At 48.4% G+C, this 18,121-nt stretch overlaps 1 protein-coding gene across 4 annotated transcripts in view; it reads left to right on the top strand.

Moving 5' to 3' along the window:
• The window catches only part of FLVCR2 (FLVCR heme transporter 2), a 39,696-nt gene that overhangs the window by 15,233 nt on the left and 6,342 nt on the right, over nucleotides 1-18,121 (top strand). Inside the window, exons 3-11 of one of the 4 annotated variants that reach the window (XR_008466167.1) lie at nucleotides 505-645; nucleotides 5,438-5,505; nucleotides 6,294-6,397; nucleotides 13,270-13,380; nucleotides 14,007-14,112; nucleotides 14,577-14,688; nucleotides 15,108-15,163; nucleotides 15,932-16,141; nucleotides 17,427-17,516. Coding sequence is in view for 3 of the 4 variants with exons in the window: in XM_054199997.1 (XP_054055972.1) it covers nucleotides 505-645; nucleotides 5,438-5,505; nucleotides 6,294-6,397; nucleotides 13,270-13,380; nucleotides 14,007-14,112; nucleotides 14,577-14,688; nucleotides 15,108-15,400 (935 nt within the window). In the remaining variant the exon portion in view is untranslated. The other 3 variants (XM_054199999.1, XM_054199998.1, XM_054199997.1) reach the window with 3 other exon arrangements.

The following is an 18,121-nucleotide window of genomic DNA, read 5'->3' as shown; positions in this document are numbered from 1 at the left end:
CAGGGCTGAAATAAAACCTGGGATAGGTCATTGCTCCCCAGGCACTGGGCACTGCAGGGCACCGGGCCACCTTTGCCAGCTGGCTTTTCCCATTCTACTTCTGCATTTGTAACTGCACGCAACACTTTTGCAGCTGGCAGGCCATCATCCTGGAGACAAAGGCAGTATTAGCCAGGCATAGACCACGATGGCCTTTCTGCTAAAGAGAAATACTTTTCCATGTTCCTGAGAACTCTTGTGTTGCTGCCAGACACTGCCTACGCAAAAAGCTAATTGAAGATAAGGTGTTTCCCCAGTCACAGGAGTTATGTTGGAGAGACCCTGTTCTTCCCTGTTCCTGGGTAAGCTCATGAATGGAGATCAAAGCTTGAGGACAATGGTGTGTTTTGTACACTTGGTTTTAGATAGTCCCTCTGCTGTCCCTTAAATGGCTCTACTCACAGCGTGTGCTCAGGCTCCCTGATTGCACCATCACAAACAGGTGTACTTTGTGTTTGGTTTCAGTCTTCAAGGAGAAGCCCCTGCACCCTCCAAGCCGAGCTCAAGCCTTGATCCAATCAAGACCACCAGAGGAGTATTCCTACGTGCAATCAATCCTCCGTCTGCTCCGCAATGCCAACTTTTTGCTGCTCATGGTCACTTACGGTAAGGTCTGGCCTTTCTTCTTTGCAGTTTTCACTGCTAGACATATTTAGCTTCTCCCTCCCTCTTCGTGCTGTGCTGGGACAGTAACTGGCCTGAGTTGTTTTAGGGGAGCATAGGGCTAGCTGTGCTGCCACAGACCAGGAGTCCTTCTAGCTCCAGCAGCAGTTACAAGCAAATGCCTAGGGAAGAACAAAAGCGAGGCAAGCACACAGAGGACAATGTGCCCCCACTACTGTTCTCCTAGTCTTTGACTGTTTTCTGTTCAGGGGATTTCCTTATCCTGTTATCTTTTTTTTTTTTTTCTAGTCACTTAGTTACTTGCAATGAACTAATCTAAGTGCTTACCCAAGAAATAATATGGAGCTGTGTCTGAGTGCAAGTCACAGCACTGAGTGAAAGTCATTTCCCAAGGCAAGGGTACTGCTGCCAGGCATCCTAGTGGAGGTCATGTGGAGCACGCAGATGTGCAAACTGCATCAGCTTCCTTGGCGGTCCCCATGAAGCAAATGGAAGGAAAGATTGGAGGACATTTTCTTTTGCCATCTGTCCTTGCACACTGGGTTTGCTACTTGCCTCTCTTCAGCAGTCTTGGTCTGTTTCTCTGAGGGTAGTGTGATGTGTTGAATCTGTTCCTGATGCTGAATTGTCATATGGAAAAGTGTTTTTCTCTTTAGCAGAAAGGCCATTGTGGTCTATGCCTGGCTACATAATAGGATGTACTGTAGCCAGCTAGTCTGCAGGGAGTTTGGTCCTCGCTTCCTACCAGCTTGCTGTGGAAGCTCCTCAGGGGGAAAGTTAAGTAGTGCTGCAAGTTCTGCCAGCAGTTCTACCTAAAGGACCTGGTGGATGAGTAGCCAGGTTGGAGAGAGTGAGATGGTGGTTTTGTACCTGCTGAGGGTGCTAATGGTCTTTGGAGTTGTTGAAATATCTTCTCTTTTTTCAGTGCAGTGGTGTTCTAGAAATTCCCCTCTCAGATCACCCTTAAGCTCTGCTGGTTTGCATTGCAGCTGCTGGATTGGTTTGGTGGTTTGTTCTTTTTTTTTTTTTTCATAGTACACGATGTCCTCTCAGAAAGTGGAGATAGAAAAAACTGCCAGGCAGACTGTGTCTAAAAGTTGGATTGTGTCATCTGCTCAGTTTGCACTTACCCTTCAGGGAAAAGAAAGGGGAAATCATTTGTTCTAATAGGCATAAGCAAGTCCTAAAGGAGAGAGGAGGGATCTCAGTACGAAGAGCAGGTTTAGAATCTGACCTTCCTGGGAAAATTCCCTTCTGGCAGCCACAAACAGCGTGGAAAGGCAGTTCAGTGGCTCACAATTCAGTCTGTCTTTCTGATGGTCTGTGCATTTATTCTGTGCGTCAGCCTCACGTCAATCTCCGGCTTGACTTGAGATGGTGACTGTTACTCAGAGAGGGAACTATACAGTGAAACTTTTTTTTTTTAACTAGTCTGGCTTTAAAAAGGGGGTAGTTTTTCCTAGTCAAGTCAAAAGTTTTATGTTGCCCAAGATTTAAGACATCTGCAGCAATATGAGTGCAACTGAGTCATCCTACCTAGCTAGCGCATACCTGCATCCTCTCTTAGGTTTTGTATTAGCATAGTGACTGTCAGGGGGGAGAAAGGGAAACCTGCTCCTTGTTCATCTCCCCTGGCTGTAGAAAGAATGAGGGCCCTTAGGCCTCCTATGCCAGGTCAGAACAGGTCTGCAGATGTCTAATGTCTTGGTGTTACCAGCAGCTGCCAACTCCTCTCCTGTGGTAAGACTTACAGTGCTGGAAACATTGGTGGCACTGTGGCTATGCTAGTGCTAGTGAACTGTTTTTCAGGAAAACCCTCAGACAGCCTTTTCCCAAAGGCTGCTGACGTTGTTTCTGTAAAGCTGAGGCATAGCATGGTGTGGGCATTAAGGAACTCTGAATTTATTGGGTTGGGCTTTGCGCTGGAGAGCATGTTGCTAGTGGGAGGCAGTAGGCGGGAAGGGGGTGGGAAAGGCTGGTAAAGTGGGAGTGATGAGACAGCCCCAGAGAATCAGCATTTGAAAAGGTGAAGGGGCAGTGAGGAGGATACAGGGCAGTGAGATCTGCATAAGGAGCCGTTATCCTGGAGGATAATGAGCATGAAGAGAGAGACCAATAGCCTGGCATATAGGCAATAGGCTGCTTAGCTATAGAAGTCTTGGGTTCTAGTCTAAGGCCGTAGGCAATAAACTTCCTCTTTGGAGGAAGTTCCTTTTGGAGCCGTAGGCAATAAACTTCCCCTTTCTAGCCTCTGTAAAATAGAGGAGGCACCGTGATGTCTCAAAAATGTTCATCTACAGCACATTACAAGCAAACCACGGCAACTAGCTAATGAATCAGGTGGGACTGGACCTTCAGATGTCCTGCTCCCAGCTACTAGTTCTGGTTTTCCTCATCTGCATGGGCAAGTGGGCACTGGCCCATTGGAAACAACCCTTGCCTGTTTTCTGAGCATTCAAACAGCTGTAACTCACAGAGAAACTTCACGGAGCAACCGAGACATGTGAAATGCCTACAACTTTTGCCAGCCCTCACAAATGCAAATTCAGCACATTGTCTTAATTCTTAGAATATTTTGCGTGACTCTGGTGCCAAGTGTTGCTGCCAACTCTACATTGCTTTCTGCCCAGCTTGGGAGCAGGGGCCCTTCTCTCTCTTGGAAATAGCATGTATCATAGAGCTGCTGTGAAGCTGGCGTACTGACAGCATCAACTACCAGAGCAGCATCTGGCTGTCCCCAAAAGGCTGCTGTCCCCTTGGCTGGGCGAGAATTAGAGGTACACAAATGACTGGTCTATGTTTATGCCCAGCTTTGAAGTGAAGCAGTAGTGGGTAGAGGGACGGTGCTGATCTGCCATGCTCCCATGTCCTGGCACTGCAGTTTGTGGTGTCTCCCAGTGAGCAGGGTGCTCCAGAGGTGGAGATAAGATAAAGCTGAATTAGGCTCTTGTGGGATGTTTTTGCCATAGCGAAGTGTTGCAAAGAGCCGGCTTTCAAGGCTGGAGGGCACCTCCTTGCTGTGGAACCTCCAATTGTTCTTCCCCCCTCCCTGCCTGCTGGCCCTGAAGGAGTTTCCAGCCTTTCTGAGTAACTCTTGGAAAGGACTGGGTGGATTCCTCCTGCCTAAAGAGCATGTCACACAGCTTACTAGCCTCTCCTGTACTCCCGACACATGCGTTTGGAGCAGGGAGCGTTGGCACAGGCAATTGGCTTATTTGGGATCACTTGCATAAGATTATTCATCTGTTCTCTGTGCCATGAAGATACACTTGATGTTGTCAGAGACGGCATGTGAAAGAAGTGTGATGTCCCCTCCAGCTGACAATCTTGTGGCTTCTCAGAGTGCTTCATGAGCTGTGGAGAGCAATGGGTATCTGATGTCCCAGTGGAGGACAGCTAGGTGCAGGATTGCTGAGTGCTTCAGGGTCAGGGGAGCTGGAGGACTTCAGGGTTAGGGGACCTCAGGGTTTTGTTCTCTTTGTCAAAGCTCTGCCTGATAGACTGCACTTCCGTATCATGTATTGCGATGTTTCTGCATTTAGCTGAGGCTGAAAGAGGAAAAGTAGGAAGTGGGAACTTGACATGTATCTGTTCTGTCAGGATTTCAAGCATCTGTGCCAGAGTTTTGAAACCCATGCCTCCTTATGGAGCCTATAGATGTGTGAACTGCAGCGGTGAAATCTGTGTCCCCATCCCTCCCCCCATCGGGATCACTGAAGCCTTGAAGAGAAACTAACAGCAAATGTAAATGACTTTCTGAGAAGAAAGTTGCACTGACTGTTACAGACCTCATCCACCTGGGGAAGGTTTCTCAGTATCGCCCAAGGTGAGAGTGTAGCCGTTGCAGTACTGCTGGTCTAGCGCCCATGTGGATGTTCTTGTTTGCTGTAAGCAACGCTTTTGGGTTTTGTGCCCTTTGGGAAGGCATTTAACTCAACCAGAGTTGCACGTAAGCTGGAGCAGAGTGTCTGAATGGGGCTTGACCAGTATCACCCCAACCGTTTCCATTCTCACCTTGGGTGATACTGAGAAACCTTCACCAGGTGGCTGATGCTTGTAACAGTTAATCTAACTTCCCTTTCAGAAAGACAATTACTTTCACAGTTGGGTTTTTTTTTCAGGCTTCAGTGATATCTTTTAAAATGCAAGACTTTTCCCATGCAGACGCACACACCAGGTGCCTGGGGGAAGTGCGGTCTGTGCCTCGCCATTGGCCCCGTGCCTACTTGCCTTCTGGTGTTTCTTGGCTTGGAGAGGATGTTTGTTACTGGCTGTCAGCAGGGAGAGTGCTATCAGGCCCTTCTCTGGAAGGAAACCACATAGGTCAATGGCACTGGTGTTAATTGAATCCCAGTTCCTTGTTAAAGGTGTGATGATGAGGAAGGTGCTTTTCTAGTATATTACCTTGGCTGGGGGGAGGAGAAAACTCCAATGCTAAAGATGGGTCTGGCTGTAAGGGAGGGTTGAGACCCTATGCAGGACTTGCAAGACGTTTCAGTACCAGAAACGTGCACAGGCTTTCCTCTAGCTGCTAAGGTAGGAACCATCCTGAAACTGCAGGATGCTTCCTCCTGCATACTGAGATCTGGCTGTCCTTGGTCTGCATTTCTTTCAGTAACCTCTGTCTAGCCAGTCTGGTTGGCTCTCCTGAGACTTGGCAGCCTTGTTGTGGATCGCTGCTCCCAAAGATCTCTCTCTTTGCATTTCTACCCTTTCACTACCCAGCAGGAGAGTAGCAGGCTCTGAATGTGCTGCATTTTTATCCCCCTCTCAGGTCTGAATACAGGTTGTTTCTACGCCCTGTCCACTCTGCTGAACCGCATGGTGATCCATCACTACCCAGTAAGTGCATCCAACTCTCGTGGCCCTCTGATGCTTGCTGTTGTCCAGTGCTGGCTGCCGAAGTAGAGTCTGTGAGAAATGCAATGCTACGGTACTTCTGGCTGGCTCTGGCACAAGTTGACTGGCTGGCAGGCGTTCCTTTAGTTCTTACCCCACCCCGTGCGAAAGCCGGTGAACTCTAGAGAAGACAGCTCCTTTTACACCCTAAATGAGAGCATTTTATTCTGAGAAATTCTTCCAGCAATTGCCTCCACCCTGTTCCTGGCAGTGATTTCTACTGGGACATCTGTACCAGGAGGCTGCCCGCACTCGTGCTCTGGTGGCAGAAGGATGGGGTGCTTCAGTAGCTGAGCTACTGTAGAGCTTACTGCTGGGGCTGCGTGCCAGAGAGCTCCTTTCTGTGCTGCCTTATAGCTGGTCCCAATACTTCCTGGTCAGTCTGGCCCAAATCCTAACACCGGGCAGCAAGCTTCATAGGGTTTATGCTGACTCCACTGAGAGTGTCTGTTCACGCTGGCCAATGTTCACCTTTTTCTCTAGGCTGGCTGAGAGAGAAGTGCCAAACCACTTTTCTTCATGGGCCAGAATAGGACACTGCATTGGCTCATAGTGGGCTCAAAAGTGTTCTTGCAAAGGCTAGCTCTGGTTAGTGCGTTACCAGCAGAAGACATGTATGGGACACTAACTTTGGTGTCTCTTCCTCTCGGGGTTCTCTGCACTTTGCTTCGTGTTGGCTATGACTTAGCCCCTGCATTTGTGTGAGTGTGTGTGTGTGTGTCTCACCACAGGGGGAGGAGGTGAATGCTGGCAGGATTGGACTCACCATTATACTGTCGGGGATGGTTGGGGCTTTGATCTCCGGCATCTGGTTGGACAGAACCAAAACCTACAAGTAAGTCCCTTGTTTGCCTCTGTGCCCCTAGGCTCTTCCCCCGTACTGTGCAAGGAGCAACCCTGTGCAGTTGCAACTCGGCAGTCCAAGGACTAAATCATTGGGAGGGTTTGTAAGAAAAAAATACGGTTCTTCAAAATCCATTTAGTCTAAAGCAAAGTTTGGAGCTGTGTGGTGTTAGTCTCCACCGGACCCATACAAGGTCTAGTGGTCCCTAGGGAGGCATAGGGAGAGGATGAGATGGCTCAGCAGCTGCTTTGTCGGGGATGAGAGAGTTCTTGGCACAAGCAGAATCAAGACTGTACCAGACTATCTCTCAGCCCTTACAAACCAGCTTCTGTGAATCTTTGTCCGGCTTAATGAAAACCACATTGAATCTAGTGCCCAGAGGCATTGTGTGAGGGCATGTTGCTGTATTTAGGGCAGGCATAAGGGGTATTGGGGTTGCGGGTGGATGATTCTGGATTTGCTGCCTGGTGGGTTGGGAGGGCGGATCTGGCTAGCATATTCTGCTATCTGCAAAGGGACGGCTAAGAGTCTTTGGGTGTCCTGCAGCTCCCAGTCCTCAGGAACTCAGATCATCTCACTGACAGACCTCTGTAGGGTGTCCCAGGGGATGGAGAGTGCCTCTCCTGTCTTACATTGGGGTCCTTGTAATCAGCTTTTCAGTTTCCCTGCTGGCTTTGAGAACTGTGCTATAACCTGTTGCCTGAGCAGGTTGGGTGAGAGGGGACTTTACTGGTGATGAGCTGACAGCAATTTCAGAGGTTTTTTTCTTTGCAGCAGCTTTTCATGTGGGGGAGTCCCACTGTCATTATCCTACCTGGTATCTTGGGCCAGAAAAGCAGGTTCTCATTGTGGGCAGCTTAGATGAATCTGGCTAGCTGTGGGCTTGCAGCTTCTGAAGTGGCCTCTGGCCCTCGCTGTCAACTGGGGGATCAAAAATGGAGAGGAAATGGGCTTCTCTAACAAGAAAGAATGATAGCTGAGGACTCCTGGGGGTGCTGGGGAAGGAGGAGCAGGTGATTAATACAGAGACTGGCAGGTTGCTTGTTGCTGTTTCTAGATCACTGTGTGCCACTGAGCAGTTCTCATTTGGCAGTCCTGGGAAGTAGAAACGCAGCTGCTATGAGCTGCCCTAGCTAATTGTTCCACGTAGCTTGTGTCTCTTTCCAGCCCGGGGCTAATGGTAAGGTAGCCTCAACTGGCACTGCTAGGGCAGATGGTCTTCCTGATTCTCCTTAAGTGGAGCTAAGTTGCAGCAGGAATGCTGAAGAGCTTTATGGCTCACCAGGCAGAGCTGGGACTTGAAATTGGCCAGAATGGGAGAGGGGGGAAAAATAATAAATCCTGGATTTGTTCCATGTCCCCTGCTTGCTTGGAGGGGGACCACGTAGGTGGGCAGAGCTGGCTAAGAGTGCAGAAAAATATGGCTATGCCACCCATGGAATTTATACTACAGGCCCCGGCGACTATCTGGGGATAGATTTAGCCATAGGTGAGGAAAAACACTGCTAAGAATTTCTTCCCCATTTCAGCCCACAAACTGGATTTCTGTGGAACTAGCAAAATTTTTGAGTGCTATAGAGTCTTTATTTAGCCCCATTTAAAAGTCTATTTAAAAAAACTGTCAAGATGCCAGATGTTCTAGGTAGGTACCCTCCCCCTTCCCTCCGCTGCTCAGATAGTGTCAGGAATGAAATGGTAAGCACATGAAAATCAGGAAGGAAAGATGTCAAGTCCTTTTTTTAGGGAGAGAGGGGGAAGCAAATGAATGGGATCCAGCTGTGATTGAGGGGAGCAGGGGGAGGTTAATAACAGAAGGAATTGCAGAGCTCTACACGCGTGTTTGATCTTTACTGTCCCATCAGCATTTCCTTGAAAGGGTGAAGCTGTGCTAAGTCAGGCTTTCCCCATCTGTCATGCTCAGGCACCAAATGGTCTTGCATTCTTGCTTTTATTTGGCAGGCAAGTCCCTGCAGCAGCCCCTGTGCTGTTCTTATTTTTGGAATTAGCAGGCGCAGGTTTGGCCCATACAAATATGCGAGTTACGTTGTGACGAGCCAGCGGTCCCAGAACTGGGGCTGCCTCTGGTGGCTTGTCGAGAACAGCCTGCCGCTTTGAAGGGACACGTTTTGTCATAGCGTTAAATGGGGCTCCGTGTACATCCTTCAGGTTTCTGGCTCGGAGGAGAGATGGGATTGTGACACCTGGAGACTCCAAGGTATATTGATATTTGTAGGGGAATCTGGCTCAGAACCAGGGGTTTGGGGACTGGATTAATCATCAGCACTTCTCTTTGGCCAAGCTTCGCTTTTAAGGGCGGTGTTCACATTGCCTCAGATCCAGCTGGTTCCAGACAACGCTCTCCACTGTCATCTCTTCATCTCCGTAAGGCAAGGTGTCAGAAATACCTGTCTCTCTCCATTGACTAGGCAGAGGACCCCAAGTGGGGTTTTAAACCTACGTTTGTACAGGCCCAAAGTGTGTTAAAATTTGGGAGAGGGAGGAAAGACTTGGGGATATTGGAGAATAGGGTGGTTGGGTCTCTTCCACTGAAAGCTGAGTGCTGTTTCAGCCTAATCTGGCCTGCAATTTGGGTCGTCTTGTTGTAGCCCTTTTCCAGGTTAGTCCTTGTGTAGTGGATATGCCTTCACCCTGTCATGACATATGTCTTATGTAAATAATTTACCAATTTACCTTCTCTGTGACCTTCATACAGGAAGAAAGTGGCATAAAACTGAGTGACAAAGGATGAGGGGGCAGTGAAAACCAAACCAGCCCTCTTCAGTTCTTCCCTTCTCCAGCATCTGACATCTCGGTGTCTTCAGCAGTGAGATCCTTCTGGGAGTATAGGGACCAGGCCTTCTTTCAGGCTCTTGCACAGCCTGGAGTGTGCTGTCCTCATGGCAAAACCTGTGGAGGCTGTCTGTCATCCCAGTCTGTACAGCAGAGCGCTGTGGATCTGCACACAACGTTCCAGTGAGCACCTAAAGCTGTGGCACGTGGCTGTGGCCTCCCCTCACCCCTTATTCATTTGTTGCTTCAGATGTTGCTTGACTATAGCGTTTTTGCAGCTCCACCCCCCTGCAAGTCTGGTCCAGTCCCCTTGGTTTTCCTCATCCAAGTGACCTTGTGAGACATGGCTGGGCTGGGCCATGGCCATTTGTGGTGGGTTGACCCTGGCTGGCTGCCAGGTGCCCACCAAAGCCTTACTCCGGGGCTTCCTCTGAAGTTCGCTGAACAGCAGGAGTTGTGCTCTCCATTTCAGTCCTGTCCCCTGATGGTGCTGGCCCTGGCTGGCTTTTTTCCCTAAGGTCTCTCTTTTCTCACAGTCTTTTGTGTGAGCTCTTTAATCCGCCTCTTCAGAAGGGTAGGGAATGTGGCTGGGAGGGCAGATGAATGTCAGGGCAGCTTAGGTTCACCTAAGTGACAAGCGTGTCAGCTCCTTCACAGATCTTCTCCTGGCTCTGCCACAGAGACTTGGCAGCTGGTGCCTTCATAGCACTGCTTCCTTCCCAGTAGCACTGCTTCCTTCCCACACCCTAGAGCATAGAGGGAGGTTAACCCCCGTTGTCCTAAGGTGATGTAGCAGGAGGTGTAACTGCACTCACTGCACTAGTCAGTCCATTAAGGAGTCTGGTGGTACCTGCTCCAGATGATAATGATCAGTCCCTGTAGGGCCATCATGGGAACAGCTTGCTAAAAACACCAGAATGCTGTGCTAATGTCCTCTGTGAATCTGCTTCTCCTTCTTTATGTTTTTATCTCTTCCGTAAGATATTTATGGCTATGATAAGGGTCTTATCAAGCAAAACTGGGCATTCTTCCATGCCCTAGGGTCACAAAGCATTCTTCTTGTCCTCTAGTGACATGGTGACAAAGGCCACTTCCTGAGAAATGCTCTGCCTTGGTGTCTTTCCCCAGGAGTTTCTTTGTTTCCCTATGCACCAGTGTCTACCTGTGTCTCAGTTTAAACCCTTGTCAAAATTTTGGGTCTTGCTCTTGCGTGGACTGCTGGGCAATCTTTTTTTTTTTTTTTTGTGTGTCATCAGTGGTATGCTGAGGGGAGATGGGTATTGCTAAAGTCTGGTTTAGCAGAAGTCTGCTTGTGTGCTTGTGGCTGTTCCCTGCAGCAGGAGTCACAGTCAGGGCTGTCTGTTCAAGTCCCAGCTAGGGAACGCGGTGAGCAGGCAGCCGCTCAGTGCGTGGCTTCAGATGTGTGATTTCCACAGCACTCAAGCCTGTGGCCTTGTTCTTTCACAAAGGTCTGTCTATTTGTTTTTTTTTTTTTTTCCTGCTGGAGCCTAATGATTCAGGGAGGTCCGTGGAGGAAAGCTCATAGTCTCTTAGAGACAGCTAATGTGTGGTAAACGATGTACTCATGGCAAGATAAAACGATTTTCTCCATTTTGTCCCCAACTTAGTTCTGGAGAACACCTTCAAGAGCTGCCTGCTCCTATGAGCCTGCCTGCTCTAGTTCTCAGTGTGGGGGAGCTGCATTTTCTGGGAACTTCTTTATTGCAGCTTGACTAATGACATCAGTGTGAAACAAAGTCCTGACCACATCTGGTCACTAACTCATTCATCACCTTTGCCTGGAGATGAGGGGCAAAGTGCAACTGTTGGCAACTGTCACAACAGAGTGAATCAGATACGAATTGCTTGGAATACTTGAACTGTAAGCCTAGGAAGCTGGGTGACGTTTTCTGGGACTATCCTAAGAGCTGTGCGCTGAGCCCAAAACTGGCTGTGGGGAGAAAATGATAATTAAAAAAAACATGTGCCAAGTTGTTCCTGCTGGCAGAGACCAAGCTTGTTAGGGCCACCCCTTGGAGGCCTGCACTGTGTTTTAGCATTGACTGCTCTGCAGTTTGGAGACTCCTGTTTATGGAAAAAGCACCCAATTCTAACATGGGTCGTCGTGCAGCCCGGGGAGCTGTAATTCTGGCCTTGAGCTCTTTTCCTAGTCAGCACTTTTCCTCCGTGGCTGCTTGTTTAAGGGACGGGAGGTATAGGAACTCACAGGAGATAGCTGAGGAACCTGTATTAAGCAGAAAAAGGCTTTTAACCTGCTTCGCTTTAGCTTTCTGGGGCTGCTTTCTAACTCCTCCTTCTCCTTCAGCACTTTTCCTTCTGCAGTCTCCAGGCTGTGTGCCGGCCACACAGCAGCTCTCTATAATGGATTATAGCAGAAGTAAGCAGCCCCTTCGTGCTGCCTTCACAGATGACTATTTTTCTTCATGAAAGCATTGGAAAGAACATATTCTAGAAATGATGCAGCAGTGGAGGTTAAGGGATTTGCCTACCCCTTTGAAACAAAACAAAATTACTTGTCACAACAAAATGTTTAGCCTTTCAGTACGTTAGATGTGTTTGGTGAACCTTTGTAAGTATGGATCGGTAGTTGAAGTCTGAAATTAGCTTCTCAAGCCTGTATTTAGATAAGAATCTACATATGAGCATGAACCTCACTGACTTCAGTCATTGCAGCAGTGAGGGAGGACAGAACCTTAGCTGGAAAATTCTGTTTTTATCTGTAGTAATTCAGTGTTCTGGAAATATTTTATTACACAATATAATACTGGCCGCCCGTTTGGCATTGGATTTTTGACAGTGGTCATTTGCATTAAAAAGGAAAAAAAAAAAAGTGAAAATAGTTTGAGGTTTAGTTTCTTTAGTAGAATTCTAGGAACTGATACCAAACACATTCTTTACTGAATTAAGACTAAAATTTGGTAGAAACTACACAAGTAGGTCATGGTTATACGTTTAATTTCTTCCTAAAAGACAACAGCCAAAAATTTTTGTCAACTCTGGTAACTGTTTTGCTTTCAAGATCCTAGTGGAATTTCAGTCAGGTAAAGGATTTACCTTTCCTTCCTCCCTTCCTCCATCCCTCCCAAAACTATGTACTGTGAAGAGCTGCTTGCTACCTCCTGTACTAGAAAGAGCCTTGGGTTTTGGATGTGGGGAGGGTTTCCTTGATGTCTAGTCAGTTCTGGTGAAGCCGGCCTGGACTGCTGTGTGTGTCTTGCAGTACTGAGCCCACTGACATTCCTCAGCGTGGCCAGGCTGCAGGTCTGACCGTTCCCAGGATCTGCCTGGCATGCTTCCTGGGCACTGGGTTTCTTTGTCCCCTCTGCCCAGAGATGAGAACTTGTGGCTGAGCTGCTGTTGGCCGTGGAACTGGCAGTAGCCCTGCTAAATGCTCCCATGGCTTGAGGGTGAGCCTGTGAAGGCAACCTGTCTTGCACGTCACCTCTCCACATACAGTAGGCCGTTAAACACAGAAAGGAGCAGCAATGAATGGATAGCACTGAAAAATACAGGCCCATAACACTGTAGCAGTGTTGTCACCTCTTCCCTTTGCTTTCCTGCTAGGGAGTGCTCAGTCCCTTCAGCTGCCGCTTATAAGCGTGTCCAACTGGTTATAGTACAGAGCATGCCCAAGAAAGATTATTGAACTTTTTATCTGGCTCTTGTTCTCCCCCTCAAGAGGCATGTACAGTATATGACCAGGGACCTGTCAGCCCATAGTAGGATCTGAGCTTTCTTGGCTGCCCCATAGGTGCCTCCTTATAGATGTGATGCCCTGACCTCACAGGGGGTGAAGCCCCTGGTCATGAGGTAGGGACATGAAAACTCTTAGGTCATGTTATTGCTCCTCCTGCTGCCTTGCGGTGTGTGCAGGCACTTCTGTGCTCCCTGTCAGTCCAGTTCTTCTGTCTGGGGTAAGGGTGTCAGGGAGCTGACAGCTTTATTTATTTATTTATTTTTAATCCAAGTGCTGCAAACTATACCAAGACCTGTGGGCGAAAAGAATAGGAGGACCAGATTAAATAAAACCCTAACTCTGCTTTTCCTTGCAGACAGACAACACTAGTTGTCTATATCATGTCTCTGGCGGGAATGATAGCCTACACCTTCACTCTGAGCCTAGGCCACCTCTGGGTGGTCTTTGTGACTGCGGGCATGCTGGGGTAAGTTCATGTGCAAGCTGCTTTCCTCTACATGTGAGCTGCTAGGGGGTGAGCAGGGAGGCAGATGTCATGGCGCAGGAGGGACTGGGGAGGGCCATAGCCTGTGTGTGGCTCCTCCGTGGATTAAGGACAAAACAATCTGCTGTTCCCATCTCTCTCTTGTATGTGTTTCATTAGAGTTAGGGACATTAGTGTGGTCCTGCTCAGCTGCAGCTGCCTTAAATGTTCCAGGCAATCAAGTGAAAGCATTTGTCAAACAAGTGGTACCACAGCTGCATAGATAACCAGTGGGCAGGAATGAAAAGCAAGTGGGCCTGGATGGCTGTTTGACTGTGCATGGGATGATGCCCCTTAAAGTTACTTGTTGGAGATGTTGCTTTTAATGCCTCGTTCTTGTAGCAGCTGGCAGCTCCCTGCTGGCCTAGCTCTGTGCCTTGAAGCTGGGGACAAAGTTATTTCTGGGCAGAACGAAGACCTGTGCCATGGTGAGGGAGTCAGACACCTGCCTAGGGGAAACATCGTGTGCAGTCAGTGAAGCACCCCCAAAAGTATATGGGCTACACTGTGCCTCTTCAGTCTTCCTTCTGGCAGTTGATGGGTCTTCATTTCTGTGTGTTTCTTTACAGGTTTTTCATGACAGGATACCTTCCCCTGGGCTTTGAGTTTGCTGCAGAGTTGACATACCCAGAATCAGAAGGAACATCATCAGGGCTCCTTAATGTCTCCGCACAGGTAAATGTACTTGCCTCTTTATAAACAGAGAGATTAAACTGTAGTTCCCAGCCTTGACTCCTATTTCTTGTCCATGATTATTGTAATGTACTGCAGATCTAAGCACCCTGGGACTGGGCTCTTTGAATGATGTTCCTCATAGCATTTCTCTAGTGGCACCCGTTCTATTTCTGCTTAGGAAAATCCATGATGATGCCAGTCATCCTTGCTTTTTCCAACATTGCTCAAAACAGCCTAGGACCTAGCTCTTCTCCAGTGAGAGATGGGATTCCGGCCTTAAGGGTTGCCTGTCTTCCCATCAGCTGCCAGGAGGTGCCTCTGGATGTGTTTATAACCAAACTTAAGCCTCGCTAGGCCAACAGCTTGGCTGGCCTATATGCCTTGATACTTTGGTAAAGCTGGGAAGCTGTTCAGACTGCTTTATAGTAACAGCATAGCTTGATGCTGCCTTTGTTTGTTTGTAGATTTTTGGTATTGCCTTCACCATCAGCCAAGGGCAAATCATGGATCGTTACGGGACGAAGGCGGGGAATATCTTTCTTTGTTCCTTCCTGTTCCTGGGGACTGTTATGACAGGTAACTAAATTTTTCAGTGTTCCTTTGTTGTGACTCTTCCCCTTGGGCTTGGCATATGCATTGAATGGCTTTTGTGTGTAGCGGTGCCTGCAGGAAAGGCCAGGACCCAGGCAGCAGTCCCATAGCAATGCTGCTGCGCTGCTTTAAGCAGCTGGTCTGTGTTACAAAGAAGATCCAAGGCTTCTTGCCCTGGCTGGGGTCTCAAAGATGCATCTTCTACATGCTACAATGAGGACTCTACCCTGCCTGTTTCAGAAGTGCTCTCTGCCTTATCCAGGAGAGGGGTTTCTCTTGCTCACCGTTACGCGTTCCTGTCTCCTCTGGGGCCTCTGTTGCCCCTTTGAGTCCTGGGGAAATTGATTTGTGCTCTGCATGGTGACTTAACTGCCTTCACATCTCTCTTCTTCCCTCTGTCCCAGCATTCATTAAGGCTGATCTCCGAAGACAGCAGGCCAATTTGGATAATGAACAGACAGTGAGTAAATCCCCCTTCAATCCCTGCTGTGCCCCTGCCATTAGCTCAGGACAACACCCAGCCACCCTCCTCCCTCGGAATAGGGCTGGCCCTTTCTGCGTTATGGTAGCAGCTGCGATTCTCTTCTCTTATCCCACAGCTTCTTGCCCAGCCTGTGGGGGGAAGCTCCTTTTTGGCATTTTCAGACAGGTGGCTGTAATCCCAGCTTTTCCAGCTGCTGGGGCCTCTGTTTGCTAATGTCATGCAGAATCTCTAGGCTCTGGTCCTCTGGGAGCCTGCAGGGCTTTACACATCTTTATATTGGCTAGGGACAGATGTATGGTAGCACTGTGGTTGCTTCTCTCCCCTGACAATGCAATGAGCCCTCCAGTGCTCTGCTGTTGTTTAGAGATGGGTAACTATTATTTCAGGCCCCTAGGGAGGCAGGTTATTCCTCTTATTCCCTGTCCTCAGCTGCCAAATGGGGCTCAGTTTATGGGACTGGAGGAAGCTAGGTGGCAAAGCCCAAGTGAGGGCTTGAGCAGCCTGGCTCCCCACACTTTGCGCAGCGCTGAAGACAAGGCTGCTACTTCATACGTGTGCATCAGAGCTCAGTGTATGATATCCCTGGGGCATACTGTGCAATTAATGCAGCTGTTTGCATGTGTGAGAGGGCCTCTGGTGAACTAATTGCAGTGGATACTCTTAAAAACTCTCCCTGCAGGGAAAGGGAGGGGACTGGTGGTTGTTTGAGGCTCATTTCCTTATTGCTCTGGGCTCCTCTTCTAGGACATTAGCAGAGATGTCCACCCAACGTTCATGAAGCCATCAGCGACCATGACTAGCAAAGTGCTTAAGCTCAGTTCTCTGCTCTGTCGAGTCACCTTTTTTCAGAAGACTGTGCTGCCTTCCTCCAGATAATCTAACCAGTCCGATCTGGAGAGAGACCAGAAGGTCCAAGAAGCAGCTCTGCTCCGACTGGCTGCTCTGCTCAGGAAGGTGGATTTTCAGTTACAAAATATAAGCTTTTTAATTTTTATTTAATTTTTATTTTTTATTTCTTTTTACTGAACTATCTGAGCACAAATGCAGAGGATAGGATAAGTAAAGGGAATTGATGCTGTCTTGAGTAGTTCCTGCACATATAATTCTAGACCAGATGTGAGGGGAAAAAGGCTGTACAATTTATCTTGTTTGGGTAAAGGAGTCCCCACCCCATTGTCATAACATAAAAAGAATTCCTGCTTTTTTTTCCTGCTCTGAGGCTTAAAACTTTGGCTAATTTTAGCAGTGGTGAGCATCATGGTCTACAAGACCAAGCTAGAAGACAACTGCTCTCCCAGAATCCTGGCATGAATGGGGCTAACTGAAACACACACTTAGCTAAGCTGAGCTGGGGTAAAGACCAGCCTGTTTTGATACACACCAGACTACTTATATCCCTTGATTAACAGTGCTGAAGCCAAAGGCAGAAGATGAATTGCAAGGCCAAACCATCCTCCACAAGCCCTGAGGCAGCAGGGTTGTAACGAGAGGTGCTGGTGGAACTGAGTTAATTCATAACATGTATGTGCGAGGCCCAGGAAATAGCAAGGTCTTTTGGCAGCGAACATGATGCCTAGTAGTAGTAAGGTCCTTTCCCTTTGTCAGACACTTTGCTCACCAGATGAATTGTACACTTTTGCTTAAGCCATTTTTAGTATAAACACAATTGTAAGAGCTTGCTGCTGGAGGGGGGAGGGTGTTGAGACCAGAGCAAAGGTGGTACAGGTGTCATTACTATAATCCTAAAAGCCTGCAGTACTGACTGCAGAAAGAACCAGAGGGATGTGTGTGAGGTAACAGGTCTCGGTCAAAAACATCACTGGCAGCTCCTTCCTCCTGAGGAGTCATGCTCTGAGGAAGTCATGATGGACACCCCACCACACCCCCAAGTGTGGTCTCCACGTGGCTCACCTGGATACTTCTCAAGCTTAACAAACAACCCTAGGTGCTCAGCCAGCTGAAGGTGGGCTGAACCTGGTGTTCTGCACTGGCATGGATGGCTCAGTCAGGGGAGCAGCCAGCTGGGCTTGGGCATTGTGTGCTGCCTTTGTGGAGAGCTCTGACAGACTCAGGTACTGGAGCTTTTCTACGTGGCACAGCTGCTTTACACATGCTTGGGTGATTTTACTGGTTTCTTCCTTTGCCTGTCCCTCTTTTTTTTTTATTTTCCCCCTCTTTCATTTCCCTCCCTACTTGCCTCTGTCTTTTCTGGGATGGTGACTTGTGGCTGTTGTTACAGAGACTTCAAGGCAGCAATCAGATCACGGATTACGGGACTGTAGCTTGTAACCCTAACCCCATCAATTCCCATTCCTGCTCACTAGCTCATATACAAAGGTAGGAGAATTGCACTAATCTGCTTCTCTGAACACTCACGGGTGGCACAGGCACCAAGCCAATGGCACTTCTGGGGTGACAGCAGTGGCTGTAGAGTACTGAGAATCTTTCTGGCCTTCTTGGGTACCCACCTGGGAGGAAAGACAAGATAGCTTTCAAGAACAGAGTGCAGATTCCACCGGACTCATGTCAGATAGGAGCATAGGGATACAATTAGGTGGGGCAAGGTAAAGCCTGATGCTGGAGCAGATGGAGAACTGAATTGTCAGTAGGTTACTGGGGAGAGGAGGTGCAGGTGTTTGGAGGCTGTTCTCTGACGTTACTTTTACAGTCCATGTTCTTGGCTGGAAGTGATACCAGGAACCCTGTAGAAGAGTTGGCTTTGATCACAGCCAGGGTGTGTGGCCAACTTCAAGAAGGAAGTTTAAAAACTTCTAGCAATAAGAGTCATTGGGTTGGTGCCTTTTGGTATAAGAACACCTGAAAATTTTAAACCTCTGTGCTTGCTGATCTGTGAATTTCAATGGCACTTGGCATTTTCTCAGCTGTTGCTTGTGGTGTAATGCTTTATTACTCACTGTCCTCTGCTACGCACTG

Source organism: Rissa tridactyla, chromosome 4 (genome assembly GCF_028500815.1).
Source record: "Rissa tridactyla isolate bRisTri1 chromosome 4, bRisTri1.patW.cur.20221130, whole genome shotgun sequence".
NCBI classification, from domain to species: domain Eukaryota; kingdom Metazoa; phylum Chordata; class Aves; order Charadriiformes; family Laridae; genus Rissa; species Rissa tridactyla.
This window is presented reverse-complemented; position numbering and strand designations above follow the sequence as displayed.